This window comes from Coturnix japonica, chromosome 2 (genome assembly GCF_054131305.1).
Source record: "Coturnix japonica strain WE chromosome 2, WE-NBRP24, whole genome shotgun sequence".
In the NCBI taxonomy this organism is placed as follows: Eukaryota; Metazoa; Chordata; class Aves; order Galliformes; family Phasianidae; genus Coturnix; species Coturnix japonica.
The window spans coordinates 118,884,462-118,901,567 of record NC_140664.1 but is presented as its reverse complement, the minus strand read 5'-3'; the positions used below and the strand labels follow the sequence as shown (position 1 = coordinate 118,901,567).

The window sequence follows — 17,106 nt, the reverse complement described above, 5'->3', positions numbered from 1 at the left end:
GGCAATAAGTGAAATTGCAGCAATACAGTAAAACAGATTCTAAGACTTTATTGAGCTGAAGACAATGCTTGAGTTCTAGGCAGTATTTTTGTACTGAACATTACGTTAAGCCCATAAGTGGAAGAGCAAACGTTGGCAGAGTCAAAGAATTTCATTTGAACCTTCAGTTGCTCTGAGATTTGATTCATATGCACCGAGCTCTGGACTTGATCCTCAAATGAGTGGTTATCTATGAAAATCTGCAGAAATTGTTTGAGTACTCAGGAAATTGATTTAATTCATTTTGCCAGATGTAATGTACTCGGTAGGAGTCATATGAATGGGAAAAAATGGAAGGCATTCCTGATTAGGAAAAATACAAGATCTGGGGCTAGAGTGAAGTCCTTGACATATGAGATCTTAAAATGTCTGTGAAGACTTGAGATTTCAGAGTAAATAATTAACTCTTTGCAGACTTCTATCAGCAATGCAGTATCCGTGCTTGCCTCTCCACTGGTTCCCACATTTTGCCAATAGCCCAAACAGTCACTGTTATAACCTTGAACCTTCCTTTAGCAGAAGATTATTAGTGTTTACAGGAATTCTGACAGTGTTAGTAACAGTTCTTAGGCAAGAAGTAAGCTGAACTCAAGACATTAAAAAAAAATTGTAATGGTTCCATGGTGTTTCATTGTTGGAGTTTTGTGGGTTTGTTGGTTTGTTTGTTGTTTTTTTTTTTTGTTTTTGTTTGTTTGGTTTGTTTTTAATAAATAGGCTGAGTTTAATAATAATCTATCAGAAGATTCTTTACCTTAGAACAGAAATAGTCACTGAATCCTATTTTTTTTATTTTTTTATTATTACGTACAGATCCTTGGGATGTAGGAGAAGCTTAAGTGTAAGGTGAATATAATACAAAGATGGTAATAATACAAGAAGGATGGTGATAAATATTCAAAAGGTTATCAATAAGAAAAACTCACCAGTATAGAAGCTTTCAGTCTGGCTGAAAAACACTGAAGCAGTCTCCAAGAGATGCTGCCTTAGTGGTGGTCAGCCCTTAAATGAAGTCTAGAAGAGGTGGAGTCAAGCTCCACCCCTTCTGGGAGCACAGCTGAATTACCCTAACCTGTGCTCCCACAGCTGATCTGACACTTGCCTCAGCTGATTAATCAGAGGTTCAGGCTGTGATTACCAGTTTCCCATACACTTAAGAATCTTCAGGAAAGAGAGAAAAACCTGTAAATGCTAATAATTTCCTACTACCATCTAATGAATAAAAGTATCAATAATTGTTGTTATTCAATGTGGCTGTCAACATCAGGCAAATACTTATTTAAACCAGTCCATACTTCTCTACAGCTATTAGTCATGACAAAAAAGATTAAGTGCTTTTTAGAACAGTATAGTTATTTGTTACAGTATGTTTTAAGGGGGTGGAGGGGAAGTTCATATTAATGAAATATCCATCATTATTCAAAGTTTAAATGCATCAGTATTGGCCTGCCGTGTTTGGAAGCAACTGTGGTTTAATTCGTTGTTGATAGTCTCAAATGACTGGGTAAAAATGCTTGGCTTTTTTCTGTATTTTTGTAACTCGTGGCTTATCCATACTTGCTCAAAACGCTGTTAGATTTCACTTACTCAATGTTAACTTTTTAAATAGTGAGCTGAACTTCACTGAGCTTGCTAACTCAAGAACCAGAAGAAATATTCTGAAGGAGAAGCCTGTGCAGATTAGATTACCTTGTTGCTGTACCTTTTCTAGTACACCTTGTTTAAAGTAGTGCATTTTGCATTATATGGTATACTAAGTGCCTTGCAATTTCACTTTACAATGGCTTTTATTTTGGTTTTATTTTTGTGATGTAGATATATTTTCATATGTTATATGTGTACATGAATCTATATATGTATAAATGTGTATGGCTATAAATAAGTCTATTTTGTAGCATCTACATTGAGAAACAGACAATAAATGTAGTGGTTTTCATCCCTACTTTTATTAAAACCTGATGAAATAGTTGTGTTGATGTTTCTCAGAGTGGGGGAATGTGTCAGTTGTTTATTATTCAAATTCACAGCCTAATTATCTCGAGTCTCTTGCTGCTCTTGTGCAAATATGGATAGTAGTAGGTGTAAATGTTACAGACATTTCTTTTTTGCCACTTTTACAACACTTTTTTTCATGTGTTTGTCACCTCAAGTTTGGATTCTGTAGAGCGCTACAGCTTGATGCAAGATCTGGAAGCTGTAACTAAAGAAAAGTGTGACTGTCTTGTGATTACATGGTATTTCCCATTTGCAGTATATTTTTTTTTTCACTCTACCAGTACATTTCCAAGCAAAATGTAGCTTTTTATACCTCTGAAGTTACGAGCCAGATCAGATGGGTCTATGGCACTGAGCTTTGAAAGTGTTACGCACCAAATACCATTGGTAAAAATGGAACCCTGTCAAATAATGAACGTGTGGGTACAAAACCTATTAATTTACCCTTCTTTGGACATTAGTCATCTTCTCTGAACTTAAAGTCATGGATTTTCAGCCTTGGGCATTCCTTTGATTTTTGGAAATTATTAAGAAAAGAAAAACATGGGGATGCTTTTTATGCTTCCAGAGTCAGGTGATGGTTGCCTTTGCTAGCTCTGGTGTTTGTCATACCCATTTATAAGACACAGAAAGTTAGCAACAAACAAGTAATTGTCCCTATGTAAAATTGTTTTGTTTTTCTTTTTCCCTCACAAACAATGTTTACAGAAGCCACAAAATTCTTCTAGAAAGTTTGCTTGTATTTTAAGTGAACATTGAGAGATGCATACAGAAGGCGTTTCTTATTGAAGAGTTTGACTTATTTAGAGATAGTTAGACACTCTTTTACCACATAATTTTCACAGAAGGGCAGATGTTGATGTTAGAAGTATGGTCTTTCATAGAGGTGCATTGGATTTATTTAGCACAGTGATGGTTTAAAAGATTTAAACCCATCCTATGTCTTAATCATAATCATTTGTTTAATATAGATACCTGCAAGTGGGCAGGACTTTATCACTCTCATTTTAGGTTGATGGTTTGACTTGATGATTTTAAGGGTCTTTTCCACCCTAAGTATGATTTTATTCTATAAATATTGATTTTATTCTATAACTTCTCAAAACCAGAGTTTTATTGTACTTTTCCATGAAGCTTAATTTTATGTGAAAGAAATTCGTAGCAATAGTTACTTGCTACTAAAGCTGACTTTTAAATTAACTCTTTAGAGAGAGTTTTTGGTCTTGAAAAGGGATACTGGCTTGACAGGCCTTGCATTTATGCAGTTTCAGCCTCTTTCAGAAAATAAGTATAATGTGAAACATCTACTTATTCCACAGCATTTGTATTTGTGCAGTTCTTGAATCTTCTACAAAGGTCACCTATGTAAATCTAAATAGCGGAAAAATATTAGGTTGCAGAATATAGGCATTCTAATATGGATTAAATCTCCACATATTTGGATTATTAAATAAAAGCATCATAGAGTTGTTGGGAGAAATAGAGTAAGTTTTCTAAATAAGTTTAAGAATGTTTTGTAAGAAAAAGTGTATGTGATACAGCTTTTGCAAGTCACCACAAAAACATTATGCTGTTCCATAATCAGATGCATTGTAACCTGATTCAGGAGTGAATCACATGTTTTAAAATACCACAGCATGGAATTTAAGTGATGATAAAGTGCTAAATAAAAACAGAAAACAGAAATGTACTTTGTAGTGTTACCAAGTCTAGACAGTGATGTTTAGATAGCTAAAGATACTAGAGAAACTTCATGTGATTTGGGAGGTGACAGTGAAGGCCTTCTGGCAATTAAAAAAGCTAAAGCCGTGCTTCAGTGCAGTACAGAAATCACAGACAGGTCTTCACTGAATTTTAAAGTGGCATTTTACTTTGAGTTAAAGATGTAGCAGCAGTCATTATGCTGGATGTAAAGCGACTTGAGGTGGGAGGAAAAGATCTGGTTAATGAATACCTGAAAGATACTCCTGACATTTGAAGTCTGTGGGTCTCATTAATGCAGCCGTCTAACACATTATGCAGACTAAGTTCAAACTTTGAAATAAATTTTCATTTGATATGAAAGGCAAAGCCCACCCTGCTTGCAGTGCTGAATTGTTTTTGTTGGCTTCACACTCCGAGCAGGCTGCTAGGCCTCTGTACCAGGTGAGGCCTTTCATCTCTGCTCCTCCTTGTGTTTGTCCTTAGGAACTCCTACCAAGTGCTTCTGCATAAGAACTGGCATTTTTGGTATCCTGTTGCTTTCCCATAGCCTGCTGTAGTGATTGCAGAAGTGATCTGAGCCAGTTATCGTAATTTCATCTCAGCTCATTCCACATGAATCTTTGGGGGGGGGGGGTCTGCTATCTTCACAAACTTTCTGTTATATAGATACCTGGAAATTATTTCTTAGATCATGGGACAGACAAGAAGTAAAATGAGATGCTAAATTTATTGGAAAGCTAACTTCTACCTGTTTAGGGAATAAGACAGCTAAACCCCCTGGGAAACTATCCTCAAGGACAACGGAGTGGATCAGAGCTGGCAGATCTTTCAAGAAGCTTTCCTTAGTGCTCAAGAACTCTCCATCCACAGGTGTGAGAAGTCAGGAAAAGAAGGCCAGAGTCCAGCATGGCTGATCTGCTGGCCAAACTTGAAGGCAAGAAGAAAATGCACAGGCAGTAGAAGCAGGGACAGATACCCTGGGAGGGTTATAAGGATGCTGCTAGGCTGTGTAGGAATGGGGTCGTGAAAAACAGCAAGGGAACCATTCTCTATCAAAACTTTTCATAAGATCGTAATGGTTTTGTGAAAATTTCATTCTGAGGCACTACTTGGCAGTGTTCCCATAGCCATTTATAAGGAAACAATCTTCTTTCCATTTCCTAACATTCTCCCTCCCTTGAGGAAAAAAAGTATCTCAATATATTAGTATTTTAACGTTTGTTATATTAATATTATATGCCTCAAAAGAATAAGGCAAGTTTGGCTTCACAGGACTTGTATGTTATGGCTCATTTCTTCCATTTCGGAACTGGGTTGTAATTTCTATAATTCGTTGCTGGCAAGAAGCAGCAGAAAGCTATATTGTCTCAGGAGCTGTCAAGAATCAGATTTGCAATTCCAGGAATTGATCTGTTCTTTTCCTCTCATTCCTCAGCTGATCCTTTTTGTTGCTATAGTTTATTGTCCACTGTGAACAGCAACTAAAGCTTTCCGAGAAAAGACTTGTCAACCCCTATTATTGGTAGAGGTGGACATTTGCTTGATAAAAAGAAATGATCTGTTTAATCAGTCTTGTACCTTAATAACACTTCTTGCAGTACAATGCAGAATTTTAGAAAAAACTTGGCCTTCCAAAATTTACCACCCTCTAAGTAATCAAATGGACTGTTGATATTTCGGTAACTCATCCTGATCTTGGCTATTGACTCCAAAGAGAGCTCGACTGGATGTAAAATGCTCCCCCAACTTTTCATGAGGGTGCATGGACCGGTGTTCTGAACAGAGTTCTTGAACAGACTGATTTACTCCTGTTTCCCCCAGAATGAAAATAAAAACAATTTGTTGTCTTTGGGAGGCATTAAAACAGTAATTAAAGCAATTTGTGAGCACCATATGGCGTGTAGATTAATTACTTCTTTTTTTTCTTAACATGTTAACATATCTAATAGAAATTACTTAGTAAGAATGAGTATCTGTCACGTAGCTTCTCAAAATCTTGGCAAAAGGAAAAGAAAATTGTCAAAATAGAACCATTCCACTTCAAAAATATGAGAGGAATTGTGTGCTAATTATCTCCCTTCAATTTTCCTTCCTTTGCAGAACTTTCCTATTTGTTAGAGATGGTAACCCGAATAAACGGAATGTGCACAATGAGACATCTATGCACTTACTGTGTATGGGACCTCAGATCATGATCTCAGAAGGAGCTCTTCATCCTCGCCTGACAAGACCCTCCGAAGATGATTGCAGAAGAGCAGACTGCCTGCAAATGATCTTGAAATGGAAGGGAGCAAAGCTGGATGAAGGACAGTATGAACGAGCAGCTATTGATGCTGTTGATAACAAAAAAAATACGCCTTTGCACTATGCTGCTGCCTCAGGGATGAAAACCTGTGTCGAGGTAAAAGTTGATATATAGTCGCAAGTCTTATACTGCTTTCAGTAAATTACATACAGTGTTTCACAAGGCTGTTTCAAGGAAAACAATCTGGTTGAGTTAACTTTTTAATTGACTGATATTTTCATTAATTGAAAAAAAAAATGACAAAACTAAGCAGCCTGGAACGTAGTGTGTAGAAGACAATGTCTTCTGTGTAGAAGGCAATGAAAAAAAATGGATTACTTTTGTATTAACTTTATGACATAAACTCTTCAGTACAAAATAAACTGGTATAAGCTTACAAAAGTTGGAAATAATTACAAGTCTGTAACAGTGGTGAAAAGGCTGTAAAGGTAGGCCTAAGCATACCTGTATGTATAAAGAGAAGGGAAAATTAAAGTTCTAACACTGTCTGTGTTTCAGGAACAGGTTTGATGTCTTTAATTTACAGTGCCCATCTTTTTTATAGGATGCCTTACATCAGTGCTAACGTACATCAATATAATTGCCTTTTTACAAATTAAAAATTTCTTTAATGTTTGTGAAAGTAGTGGGTAGCAATGAGTAATGGGAAATCATAACAACTTTGAAGGTCTCCCACCAAGTTTATTTTTAAACTATACCAAATAATGAGAAGTAGTATTTAATTATGCTAGTAATTTAATTTAAAGAACACAATGTAACACACCTAATATTTTCATAAACAGCTAACGTTTTCATAAGAGTGTGTACTTTCGCATCAAGAATTCTCCTTGTTTTTGTGCCTTTTAACAAGTTACTACTTTGGTCAAGCAGCTTTCTATAGTTTTCTCCTTTTCTTATGTGCATTTGTTGAATTCTTTGGAAGTCTGTATATAGACTATCAGCACACCTTTTCACATGTGTTTTTGTCTACTTCTGAGATATCTCATAAATTAGTCATACGTACTTTCCTTCAATCAATGCTGTATTTTCCTCATTATTTCCAATTTGTCCAGGTTTCTCTCAGTGATGCTTCTTGTACCGTTCTCCGCTTTTCCATTTTTCAGTGGAGCTAAATTTAGTACTGATGTTACTTTTACCGTCTTCTAATCTTGTATTAATAGAGATGAAAGCAGTAGGTTGCGTATTGTAATAAACAGTTCAGAAATTTCACATTTAAATTCCATCAGGCCTCATGAATAAATACCATCTGGTGCTGTGGATTCATTAGTATTTGGTTTATTGATTTATTCTAGAATTTCTCATGCTGAGACTTCAGTTTGAATCAGACTTTTGTTGGTGTCCTTCATAAAGTGTGGGGATCTATGTAGCACATCCACTGAGAAGCTGGATTCCTATCACTGCTGTTTTATGTTAGCTGGGATTGCTTTTGCACTTCGTTTGGTAACTCACTTTACAGGCATATCACTCTGTGATGTTTTGAAATTATTCTGAGTTGTTATGTATTTGGCACGTTGTTCAAGACATGTTTAGCCTTATATATTGTGTTTTTTCATTTACCTTTTTCCAGACCGTTCTTCATATTTTCTTCAGCTGGCGACAGCTTTGACTTCCTGTTCCCGTATAAATATGTCCTGCTCTTCTATCCTGACACATTCTTCTGATGTCTCTAGATTTTTTTTCACTCTTTTATTTAGTACCACTTTCTGAAATTAGGCAGTGGATCATTTCAAGGACATGGACTCTGAAGTACATTTTGGGAATTGGTATTGAGCGCTTCTTTGACTGCAGCATTTTCAGTCAGGTCTTACACATTTCTCTGAGCAAAGTAAGGAGTTACTTTTCCTCTCATACCCTGGCTAACTAATTTGTCTATGATTCAGTCACTTCCAGAGTTTAAAAATTTAATTTACTTATCTTTAGCACAGCATTTTCTTTTATCTGTCTGGGAGACTGAAGTTTCTCTTTGTTTTTTCTACACTTGCAGGATTACTGTTCTTTGTTAGCAGGCTACTTCTATTGTTGCAATTTGGTCAGGTGATCATTCATGCCCTTTGTGTTTAAGACCAGAATTGTATTCCATTGGGATTCTCTGGTATTTGTTGGCACAGACGGTTTATTTATCCATGAACTTCTAAAAAAGTAAAATAAAATACAACATCACCCTTCCAACACCGAGAACTTCTCTGTGGTTCCTACATAATATGTCCAGTGGTGTTGCTTTGTTGTGTTGGTTGTATTCTGCCAAGTTTCCTGATATTATCTGAACATTCTCATTTAAAATTTGTCATTTCAGTTGCCCAGCTTTAGCTGTGCTCTGACTTGAACTGTATGCTGCTCTTTATTTTTTAGCTTTTCATTAGTCCTCTCTTTAAAACTTCAGCTGGTGTCTTTTTATGTGTATAGCCAGCACTCTTTTTGTACTGTGATTATAAAGATCATCATTCCTTTATAGTTTTCTGTGCTTCTAATGAATGGATCTGCTTCCCTGTGATGTTTTCTATTCTGTAAATTAAGCCTCTGGCTGTCTAATCCTTTAGAATGAGAAGAGTTTAGAGGATGCTGCTTTTAGATTCTGATATTTAACCTCCAGTAGCACAGCCAAAATCTAAGGCCTTCTCTTCTCTGCCCCATGTAGTCACTGCAAGCCTCATACAAGCAGTTTGTCATCAGCACTTCCCTAGACATTTCTTAAACGTGTCCTGAGTTTCACCAGGGAGGCAGCTCCCAGTCTTTTCTAGATAGATTATTCTCAGATCCAGCTAATTATGTTCATAGTAACCAGACTGCACACAGATATTGCCTTGCTACTCCTGTACACTAGAGTGAAACTTTCCTTATTTGTAAGGTTATATGATTGACTTAGTGTCTCCTTTGATGTGATTAATTTATAAGTGAGCATCAGGCTTCATCCTAGGTCTAAGTTAATACTGCTCTTAAGTTGATTGTCAACTTTTATTTCTTTTAGATCGGACAAACAGAAATTACGAATTGCAAAGGACCATGTACTTTTCTCTCATTCTGTTTTTTAATAACCACTTGTTTGATCCAGCTGCCTGATAAATTCAAGTCACAGTTGTTCCATGTAGCCTTCCCCCAGATCTATTTATTTCTAAACATTATTGTTCAGAAGATAAATGTGTTTCATGTCAGAAAATGAGGAATACTGTGGCTTAGTACTTAGCAACCTCTTTGAGCTGAAGCTGGTGAAAATAAAATAAAACTCACATGAAATGATCTGACGTGAGTCAGTCTTAAGTTTTCCAGTATTGTCTTTCAACAAGTCTTCCAGTATAGTCCTTCAACATGAACAGCGATACTACATTAGGAAAAACAAGAAAAAGAGCTTAGTAAAAATTTGACAGTAATCTCTTTGTTCCTGAGATTTAAAAATCTGAAAACAAAAAACAAACAAACAAAAACCCCTAACCCTCAAGTTTTTTCACTCTGTTCAGTAAATTGAAGGTTGCTTGGACTCCTTTGAGTGCCTTTTGCTTGTATTAACTGCTGCATGCCATGTCAAGGTGTTTACTGTCACTTCAGAGCAGCATTCCGCATTAACTATCTCTTTTTTCCGTAACTTTTCAGGGAAACTCAGTCCTTGTTACTTCTATCCCCACTGTGCCCAGATAAGGAAATGGGGAAAAGAACACATTCCTGTGTGGGTGAACCACCTACTAGCTGAGGTTGTTCAGAGTCTTAATGCTTCTCTATTCACATGTGTTTAATTTCTTCTCTGAGCAGAACAGCTGTGTGGAGCACATTGCCAAAGACAGGTTGGGCAAAGTTAGCATGCTTACCTACAAACACTAAACAGAAAAAAAAGGCTTGACTTCTATACAAAATAGATTTGATTTCATGCAGATATATTACACTATCACAGCATATTTGTTATATTAAGTAGCATTTTTTGTTATTTGAATTATTTATATGATTAGATTATTAGTATCTTTTTAATTTCTTAACAGACGTAAGCCTTTTTAACAGTGTCACCAAAGAAATAGGATGTCATTCCTAACGTCAGTTTACACATTCATCATCTTGCATATTGGATTTTGAGCTGCATAAATCTGTGGAGTCTTCTTCCAAGTTTATTTATTACTTTTCTCCTTCAGAAGGTGTCTTTTATGACTCTGTTAAATTTATGTTGAAGTTTAAAATGTACAGACAGAATATGAAATTCAAGTTACTAAAATTTTAGCACTGTCAAAAAGTTCAAACAGAAAACAAGGTATGTGTAGGCTGGATATCTTGATAATTATCCTAGTATTATCTTAATTTCTACCTGGTATTCTGCTTGAAGAGAAAATATGGTGTCATCCTTGATGACACAAATTTCTGCTTTTTACATATCTTTTCATTTTGGACAACATGGGAAAAGTTTTCAAAGAATCTACAAGACCAGGCAGAGATTTCTTATCAGGGAATGTCGTGACAAGACAAAGGTTGCTATTGATAAAGGAAGGTTGATACTGATAAATTGATAAAGTGTAGGATTGATTAGATGTAAGGAAGAAATTCTTCACAGTGAGGGCAGTGAGGTGCTTGCTCAGGATGTGCAGGTAAATTGTGGATGCCCCATCCCTGGGAATGATCAAGGCCAGCTTGGATGGGACTTGTAGCAGCCTAACCTACGTGTTCCTCCTGCCTGTGGCAGTAGGGTTAATCCCTTCCAACCCAAACCATTCTATGAATTATTCCAGGTCTGTAAAATTAGCTCTGTATTGTGTAGTGACAGCTTAAAGAAAAATGGCATGTTGAAGATGAAAATTAAGGAGTGATCACAATCAAACAGATGTTGTGAAGAGCAGGTCTTTATGTGGGAATTTATTTTTTTTAGAAGTTAAAAAAAAAAAAAAAAAGTTTTGAAATTTCCATGATTGAAGTACAGGATAGAATTATTACAGTCTGAAAATAAGATAATGATTATAGGTTTGGGTTTTATTTGGACATATAGTGAATCGTTCTAATAGTGAGCAATTGTCCTGAGTGCTGCACCATTAGATTTTAAGTATGTGTTATAAAGGCATCAGTGCAAATCAGCAGAATTATGCACTCTTGACTTTTGTATGGCATTTGCTTTGCTTGCTTATATCAGATCAGTTTATAGCAGGAGACAAGTTTGCCAAGATAATGAGGGCAGCACAATTAGTGTTTATTAGCTAAAGACTCCATTTCTGGTGGGTTACTGGCAAGATGCAGTGGCACTATACAAGGACATATTTGATATCAAGCATTCAATAAGATTAATGTTACCCAGCTTGTGTGCTATTTACTTGTCAGTAGAAAAAACAATTGCTGGTTTTGCAATTGGTTGCGCTAGCTTTTGTTTGCATCATGTCATTTCTTTCTCTTCTGCCCTCAGAAATAAGGTAGGGCTACCAGTGGTGCTGAATGCTATTTGTGAATTAATAACCTGTCTTCTCTCCCTTCCTGGGGATTCTCCCACCTTCTGTCACCATCAGTGGATCACTGATGTAAAGAACAGTGGAGTTATACTCATATGTAAAGAATACTAAGAATATGTAAAGAATATAAAGAATAGAGGTGCCTATAGCTTCATCTTGCTGGGTGCTTGATGATCTCAGGCCCTTCATTTTCTGTGGAGCACTGACTATATCAGTACAGCTGAACTGCAGTGATCAAACCTAGCAAAACCAGACTGCCTTGTAACATATTTCTGTGTTTTTTTGGTTCCATGGCATTACAGTAGTATAGTTATAACTATATATTAAATCAGGCAGTAATTTATTTAATAACAGTTACAGTAATTTAATTTATTAAGTAACAGAAAATGAATTTGATGGCTATTTATTTATTCAGTGATAAGGTAATAATATATTTAATGACATAATCTTTGCTTCCCAAAGGTGATCACTGCTGTATTTGTCCCTTCTTTCAGTTTTCCGTGTTCTTATTTTTTTGTTCTCTTCTTGAATGGTATGTCATTTCTTCAGGGCGTTGTTAGAGTTGGTAACTGATCAATATTTACTCTTTTTTCAGCTTCTGGTAAAACATGGTGGAGACTTGTTTGCAGAAAATGAAAATAAAGATACCCCATGTGACTGTGCAGAGAAACAACACCACAAAGAGCTAGCTCTGAACCTGGAATCTCGAATGGTATTTTCACGTGATCCTGAAGCTGAAAGCATTGAAGCTGAATATGCTGCTTTAGACAAAAAAGAGGTCAGAGAATACTTTAAATTTCCACATTTATCACATTTATATTTGTAGCAGTTACGTTATGACAAAATGTTGTTACGTATTCCACATGCACTGTACTGTGTACTGTATATTTGGAAGACATTTAATTTGAACACAGCTCTTTGTATCTTCCAAGTTAAGCAGAGAGAGTAACAATTCTGTTGTCAGGTCTGAAGAGGTTTTATTCTTGCTTTCATGGACTGCCTTGAAAGTGTTGCAAGCTCTAAGTCTAGAGGAAGTGCAGGGAGGCCAATGAGCTGAAAAACAGTTTCCAAAACAAAGTTTTTACAAATTTTTCTTTCATAAGATCACTTTCTGTCTAAAAGTAAGAACTGGAGAAATTCTGAAAAGGAGAATATGTGTGGGACAGAAAAGTAAGAACATTATCATTGATCTGCATAGACTGAGACTGAGTTGAATGTTATAAAAAAACAGCTGAGTGGTGAAGGATTTAATTCTCTTGCTTTCTTCTTTTATAACATTATGCTTGAAGCTACTGCACATCAGAACCTGTATGAAAGACAGATAACAAGGACTGTTATTTTGAAGTCAATTTTTTGAAGAAATGTGAAGTTCATTGACACAAATTTGCTTGAATTATGATGTCTTACTGACTGTGCTTATAATTAACTAAAAGTCTAAGTACGAATATGTAGATAAATCAGTGTTCAGTTTGTCTTCTCCCTTCAAAAGCAGCATGTCCTTACATTTTACTAGTTCAGTCCCCTTTGGCCTGGTAACAAAAAAGTTTGCTCAGGTTTAAATAGGAGTAGGTTCATATCAGCTGAATATTACCAAGGAATTGATGTGTTTATGCTTATAACTGAAACGCTTGCAGTAGCTGAAAAAGTAACTCCCACATACCTTTCTTTATGATTATAGAGGCTCTCAAGCCTATGATGAATACAAATTGAAGAACAGACCCACCTTTCAAGCTTCAGAGCCTGATAGGAATGAACTGTCCAACTTACAGCTGCTAATTCCTTACCCTAGTGTTTCTGAAAAACCCATTTCTGACATACACTTATCCAGTCTTTTAAAATCACTTTCTGCTATGGTGATACCTAAAGCATAGATTTTTAGCAGCATTTCTGTTTCACTTCATTTTTAGCATACCTGAAACATTTAAATGAGCAAGATGGAGAGGACTGTTAAAGACAGGTAACAAACAGGCTCTAGTCGCTTAGAAAAACACATTTTCCTCTATGTGTGTTTCTACAAAAAAAAAAAAAAAAAAAAAAGAAAGCAACATAAAGCAACATACCAACACACATAATCTGTATTTCCCTATAGAAAATGAAAATGCCAAGTATTTTGAGAACAGAGTATAAAGTGTAACACTCATCACTGTGGGTAGTTGTAGCAAAAAAATCCACCAATTCATCCTTATAACTGAAGACTGCATCTTTACAAGCAGCTGCAAGACTTTGTGTTGTAGACTTGAACATTTTTATGAGTTCTCACTGTATGAAGTCTTTGCTCTGAAATTTCCAGATTAAGCTACTTAATAGTGTCAGCCTAAAATTTCCTTTCTTTAGATTTCTTCTGTGGGCTCATATATTGCTTTATTTTAAACAATAATAATTAAAAAAAATAATAAAAATAAAAATTAAAAAAAGTATAAAGTTTCAAATATATTCTTTAGAAATGTTTCTCTCACTTAAAAAGGCAAAATTATGATTCTTAAAAACTGCAGGATCCAAAAATCCCTGCTGGGCTGTGTGTGGTGCTCCTGCTGAAATAATGTAATAGTCTGTTCCTCAAGGGAGATAATTGCCAGGCTTTGACCTAGGACCAATCGGTTCAATATAACTTTGGACATAACTGCAGCTCAGGATAAAATGCTAGTTCCTAAGACATGCATTTATGTTTCAGATTTAACACAAAAGATATTTCTTTTTATGATATGTGTGTTCTGGAAGAAGTGAGGGCTGTTGTGCTGACAAAGCTACTTATTTTGCAGTTATAATTCAAAATGCAGTTCAGATTCTGTCAAGGTGATTTACTCATTGCTCCAGTTTTTGCTTTTTTTTCTTGCAACATATTCATGCAGTTATAATCATCCTGGCATCCAGCTGTTTGTATCCTTGTCTCCCTGACATGTCTTCATAAGTGATCTCTTTTGTAAAAAATTAAGTAGGTCAGTCAAATTCCAGCACTCTGTGCATCAAGTGGCCCAGATTTATTTCAGTTCAAGCATTTAATGTTGAGGTTGCCCCTTAATGTATCATGCATAATTGGCAGTGGTAGTACATACAGAGACCTTGTGGTCTTGGGCAATCAAGATAAAGACCATGACACTCACAATCCATTTCTCTTATGTTCTTCTTGCTTTCTCCAAAAGGACAGTGACCCATTGCAAATTTGTGGCAGCGTTATTGTTGTGTCACCAGTATTAAGAAATTCCTGTTAATACTACAGACTAGCAAAGAGAAGAAGTCACTGATAGAATCAGTTATGCTTTTAAATGCATTTTACAGAGTTTATCATAATATCATATAGGAAGTATGTTATGTTTTTAGAGTAGATGTATCTGAAGAGGAAAAACATTTAGAAGTTGAGGCTTTTCATTCCTTCCCATCTCTCATGCTTTCTGCTTCTGCGCAGTATGCTTTTACTTGGACTGCCTACTTCTAAGAGCAGAATCGGTCTTCTTTTTTGTGTGTTTGCAAATTCATTTGCATATTACCTGGCACTGAATGGTCCTGGCATATGTCTATGTAGAATCAGTGTTTGCATGGTAAATAATAGCAATGTGTGGTCTGAACTGTCATTATCCACTATTACTGCTATTCTGTGCTCTTGGTTCACAAATTGGTAAAGATGGCTGCTGTTTGGTGCCCCAGTTCCTCATTAGTCCAGAGCACAATGCATCTCCAGTATCTTGGCTGGAACTAGTTCAGTATCCTAACTTCTTTTTGATTTTGATTTTGACTTCTTGTTAATGCTGTAATAAGAGGATGCAAATTCAGACCAGGAAGCCAGCAGTTACCTCTGGCGCTATTGAAGTGTGGTGTCTGTTTATCAAGGAGAATTTTGACATCTTGGTCCCCAGCCTCCATCTGCATTTCTGGTCAATCTTATACTGATCTCTGTACTTCTTATTGCCTCCAAAGATCTGTACTTAATTCTGTTCATAAACTCACCTCTTCTTACTCTCTAATGTCTCAATATATCCTCCTTCTGATGAATGCAAAGTTAATGCATCTCACTCAATTTGTGCATAAAGTCAGAGAATGTGCTTGAAACATATACTGTCCTGATAACCTGCCTTCAGTGAAGTCAATCTAGTCACGCATTCTTGTGTGTGTTTCAATATTTGAGTTTTAATTACTTCAAAATTAAATTGTATTCAATGGAAATCCAGCTTTTTTCAAGGGGAATGGAAAGGGAAAAGGAGAATGAGAGAGAAAATACTAGAGTAGTTCATCACTTGAACATGACCTCCAGTTATAATGGAGTACCCTAGAAATATTGTCTTTTGGATTTTGGACTGTACAAAAATCATTCTACAATACTGCAAAATGACAGTGTTTCTATATAGCTTTACATGGTCTGTGGTTTGCACAATAAATAAATTGTTTCATAACTTGCTGCACAGTTGAGATAATTATCAGTAATAATTAACAGTAATTTGAATGTTTTCATGTTAATGTAGATTTAGAGGAAACACTGCTAGGTGTAAATTGTCTTTCTTTTCTTCTCAAAGCCATACGAGGGGCTAAGACTTCAGGATCTGCGGAGGCTTAAGGATATGCTGATAGTGGAAACTGCTGACATGCTTCAAGCACCACTCTTTACTGCAGAAGCTCTTCTCCGGGCACACGGTAATACAAAACCTTAAAGATTGAGAAAAAACAGTTTTCAGCAAAATCAGAATTACAGTTGTGAGTGTGTTCACTTTTTATTACCAAGGAAAAGAGAAGTAATGGTTAATATAATGACAGGATGTCGTCTACACAGTGTTTCAGAAAGAAGTACATCTGCAGCATTGAGGCAGATAGGAAAGTTGATAGGGAAGTGATTCAGACTGGGAAATATAGTGGAAAATGTTTTACCTTCAGCAATGTGAAGAAATACAGCTTTTCTACTTTAGTGAGAAACACAGAAGTAGAACTTCTTTGGCTTTATATATCAAATGAATTCTAAAAAGTTCATTTTTCCTATTTTTATCAGACCATTAGTTTTCTGTCGTTACATACTTGTGTATAAAACTGGATCAGAAAGTATTTTTCTTTATTTTTTGTTACAATAAAAAAAGTTTGATTGTTATAATATTTGGAAGTGGCCTTGAGTTTTAATGCACAGGAGTGTATGTCCTTTTTAGGACTTGAATGACTACTCTTTTAAGACAGGGTATAGTTTGCTTTTGTATATTTGTAACTGGTTTAACATCAGTGAAATCAGTCTGTGCTCTTGTGTGAAACTGGGGTTGTCCAGACAAAAGTATCTCACTGAAGCTGAGTGGAAGCTTTAGGCTTTGATTCAGCCATTCAAAACTTACGCTTACTGAAGCATCCACATTGTTCCTGTATGCCAAAGAGACTACTCAGGCAGTTAATGGTTTCCATGCTTATCACTGTATTGCTGGATTAAGTTTTTGAGCCCTGTTATTTTTGAGGGTAAAATAAAAGAGTAGAAAAAAATGAAATAAGAAAATACTCCTGCAAACCCACAAAATATGGCTGACTTTTATGAGTAAGCCTGGTACCTAATGCTTATCTCTGTTAAATTATTTTAGATAGTTTACATTCCTTTTACCATAGCATTAAAGCCAACATGAACTTGTGCCAGTGATTTTCATTGCCAGCATGGCTATATTTAAGGCAGTCTTTGCACATATGTTTTTTAGCGTTAATTCTTCT

At 35.8% G+C, this 17,106-nt stretch overlaps 1 protein-coding gene across 6 annotated transcripts in view; it reads left to right on the top strand.

Annotated features, from left to right (window-relative positions):
• Nucleotides 1–17,106, top strand: part of ANKIB1 (ankyrin repeat and IBR domain containing 1) — a 77,258-nt gene that overhangs the window by 33,077 nt on the left and 27,075 nt on the right. For all 6 annotated transcript variants that reach the window (XM_085540580.1, XM_015853346.3, XM_085540581.1 and 3 more), the window contains exons 3-5: nucleotides 5,836–6,136; nucleotides 12,041–12,223; nucleotides 15,951–16,068. In XM_085540580.1, coding sequence (XP_085396706.1) covers nucleotides 5,836–6,136; nucleotides 12,041–12,223; nucleotides 15,951–16,068 — 602 coding nt within the window. The remainder of the gene's footprint in view (nucleotides 1–5,835; nucleotides 6,137–12,040; nucleotides 12,224–15,950; nucleotides 16,069–17,106) is intronic.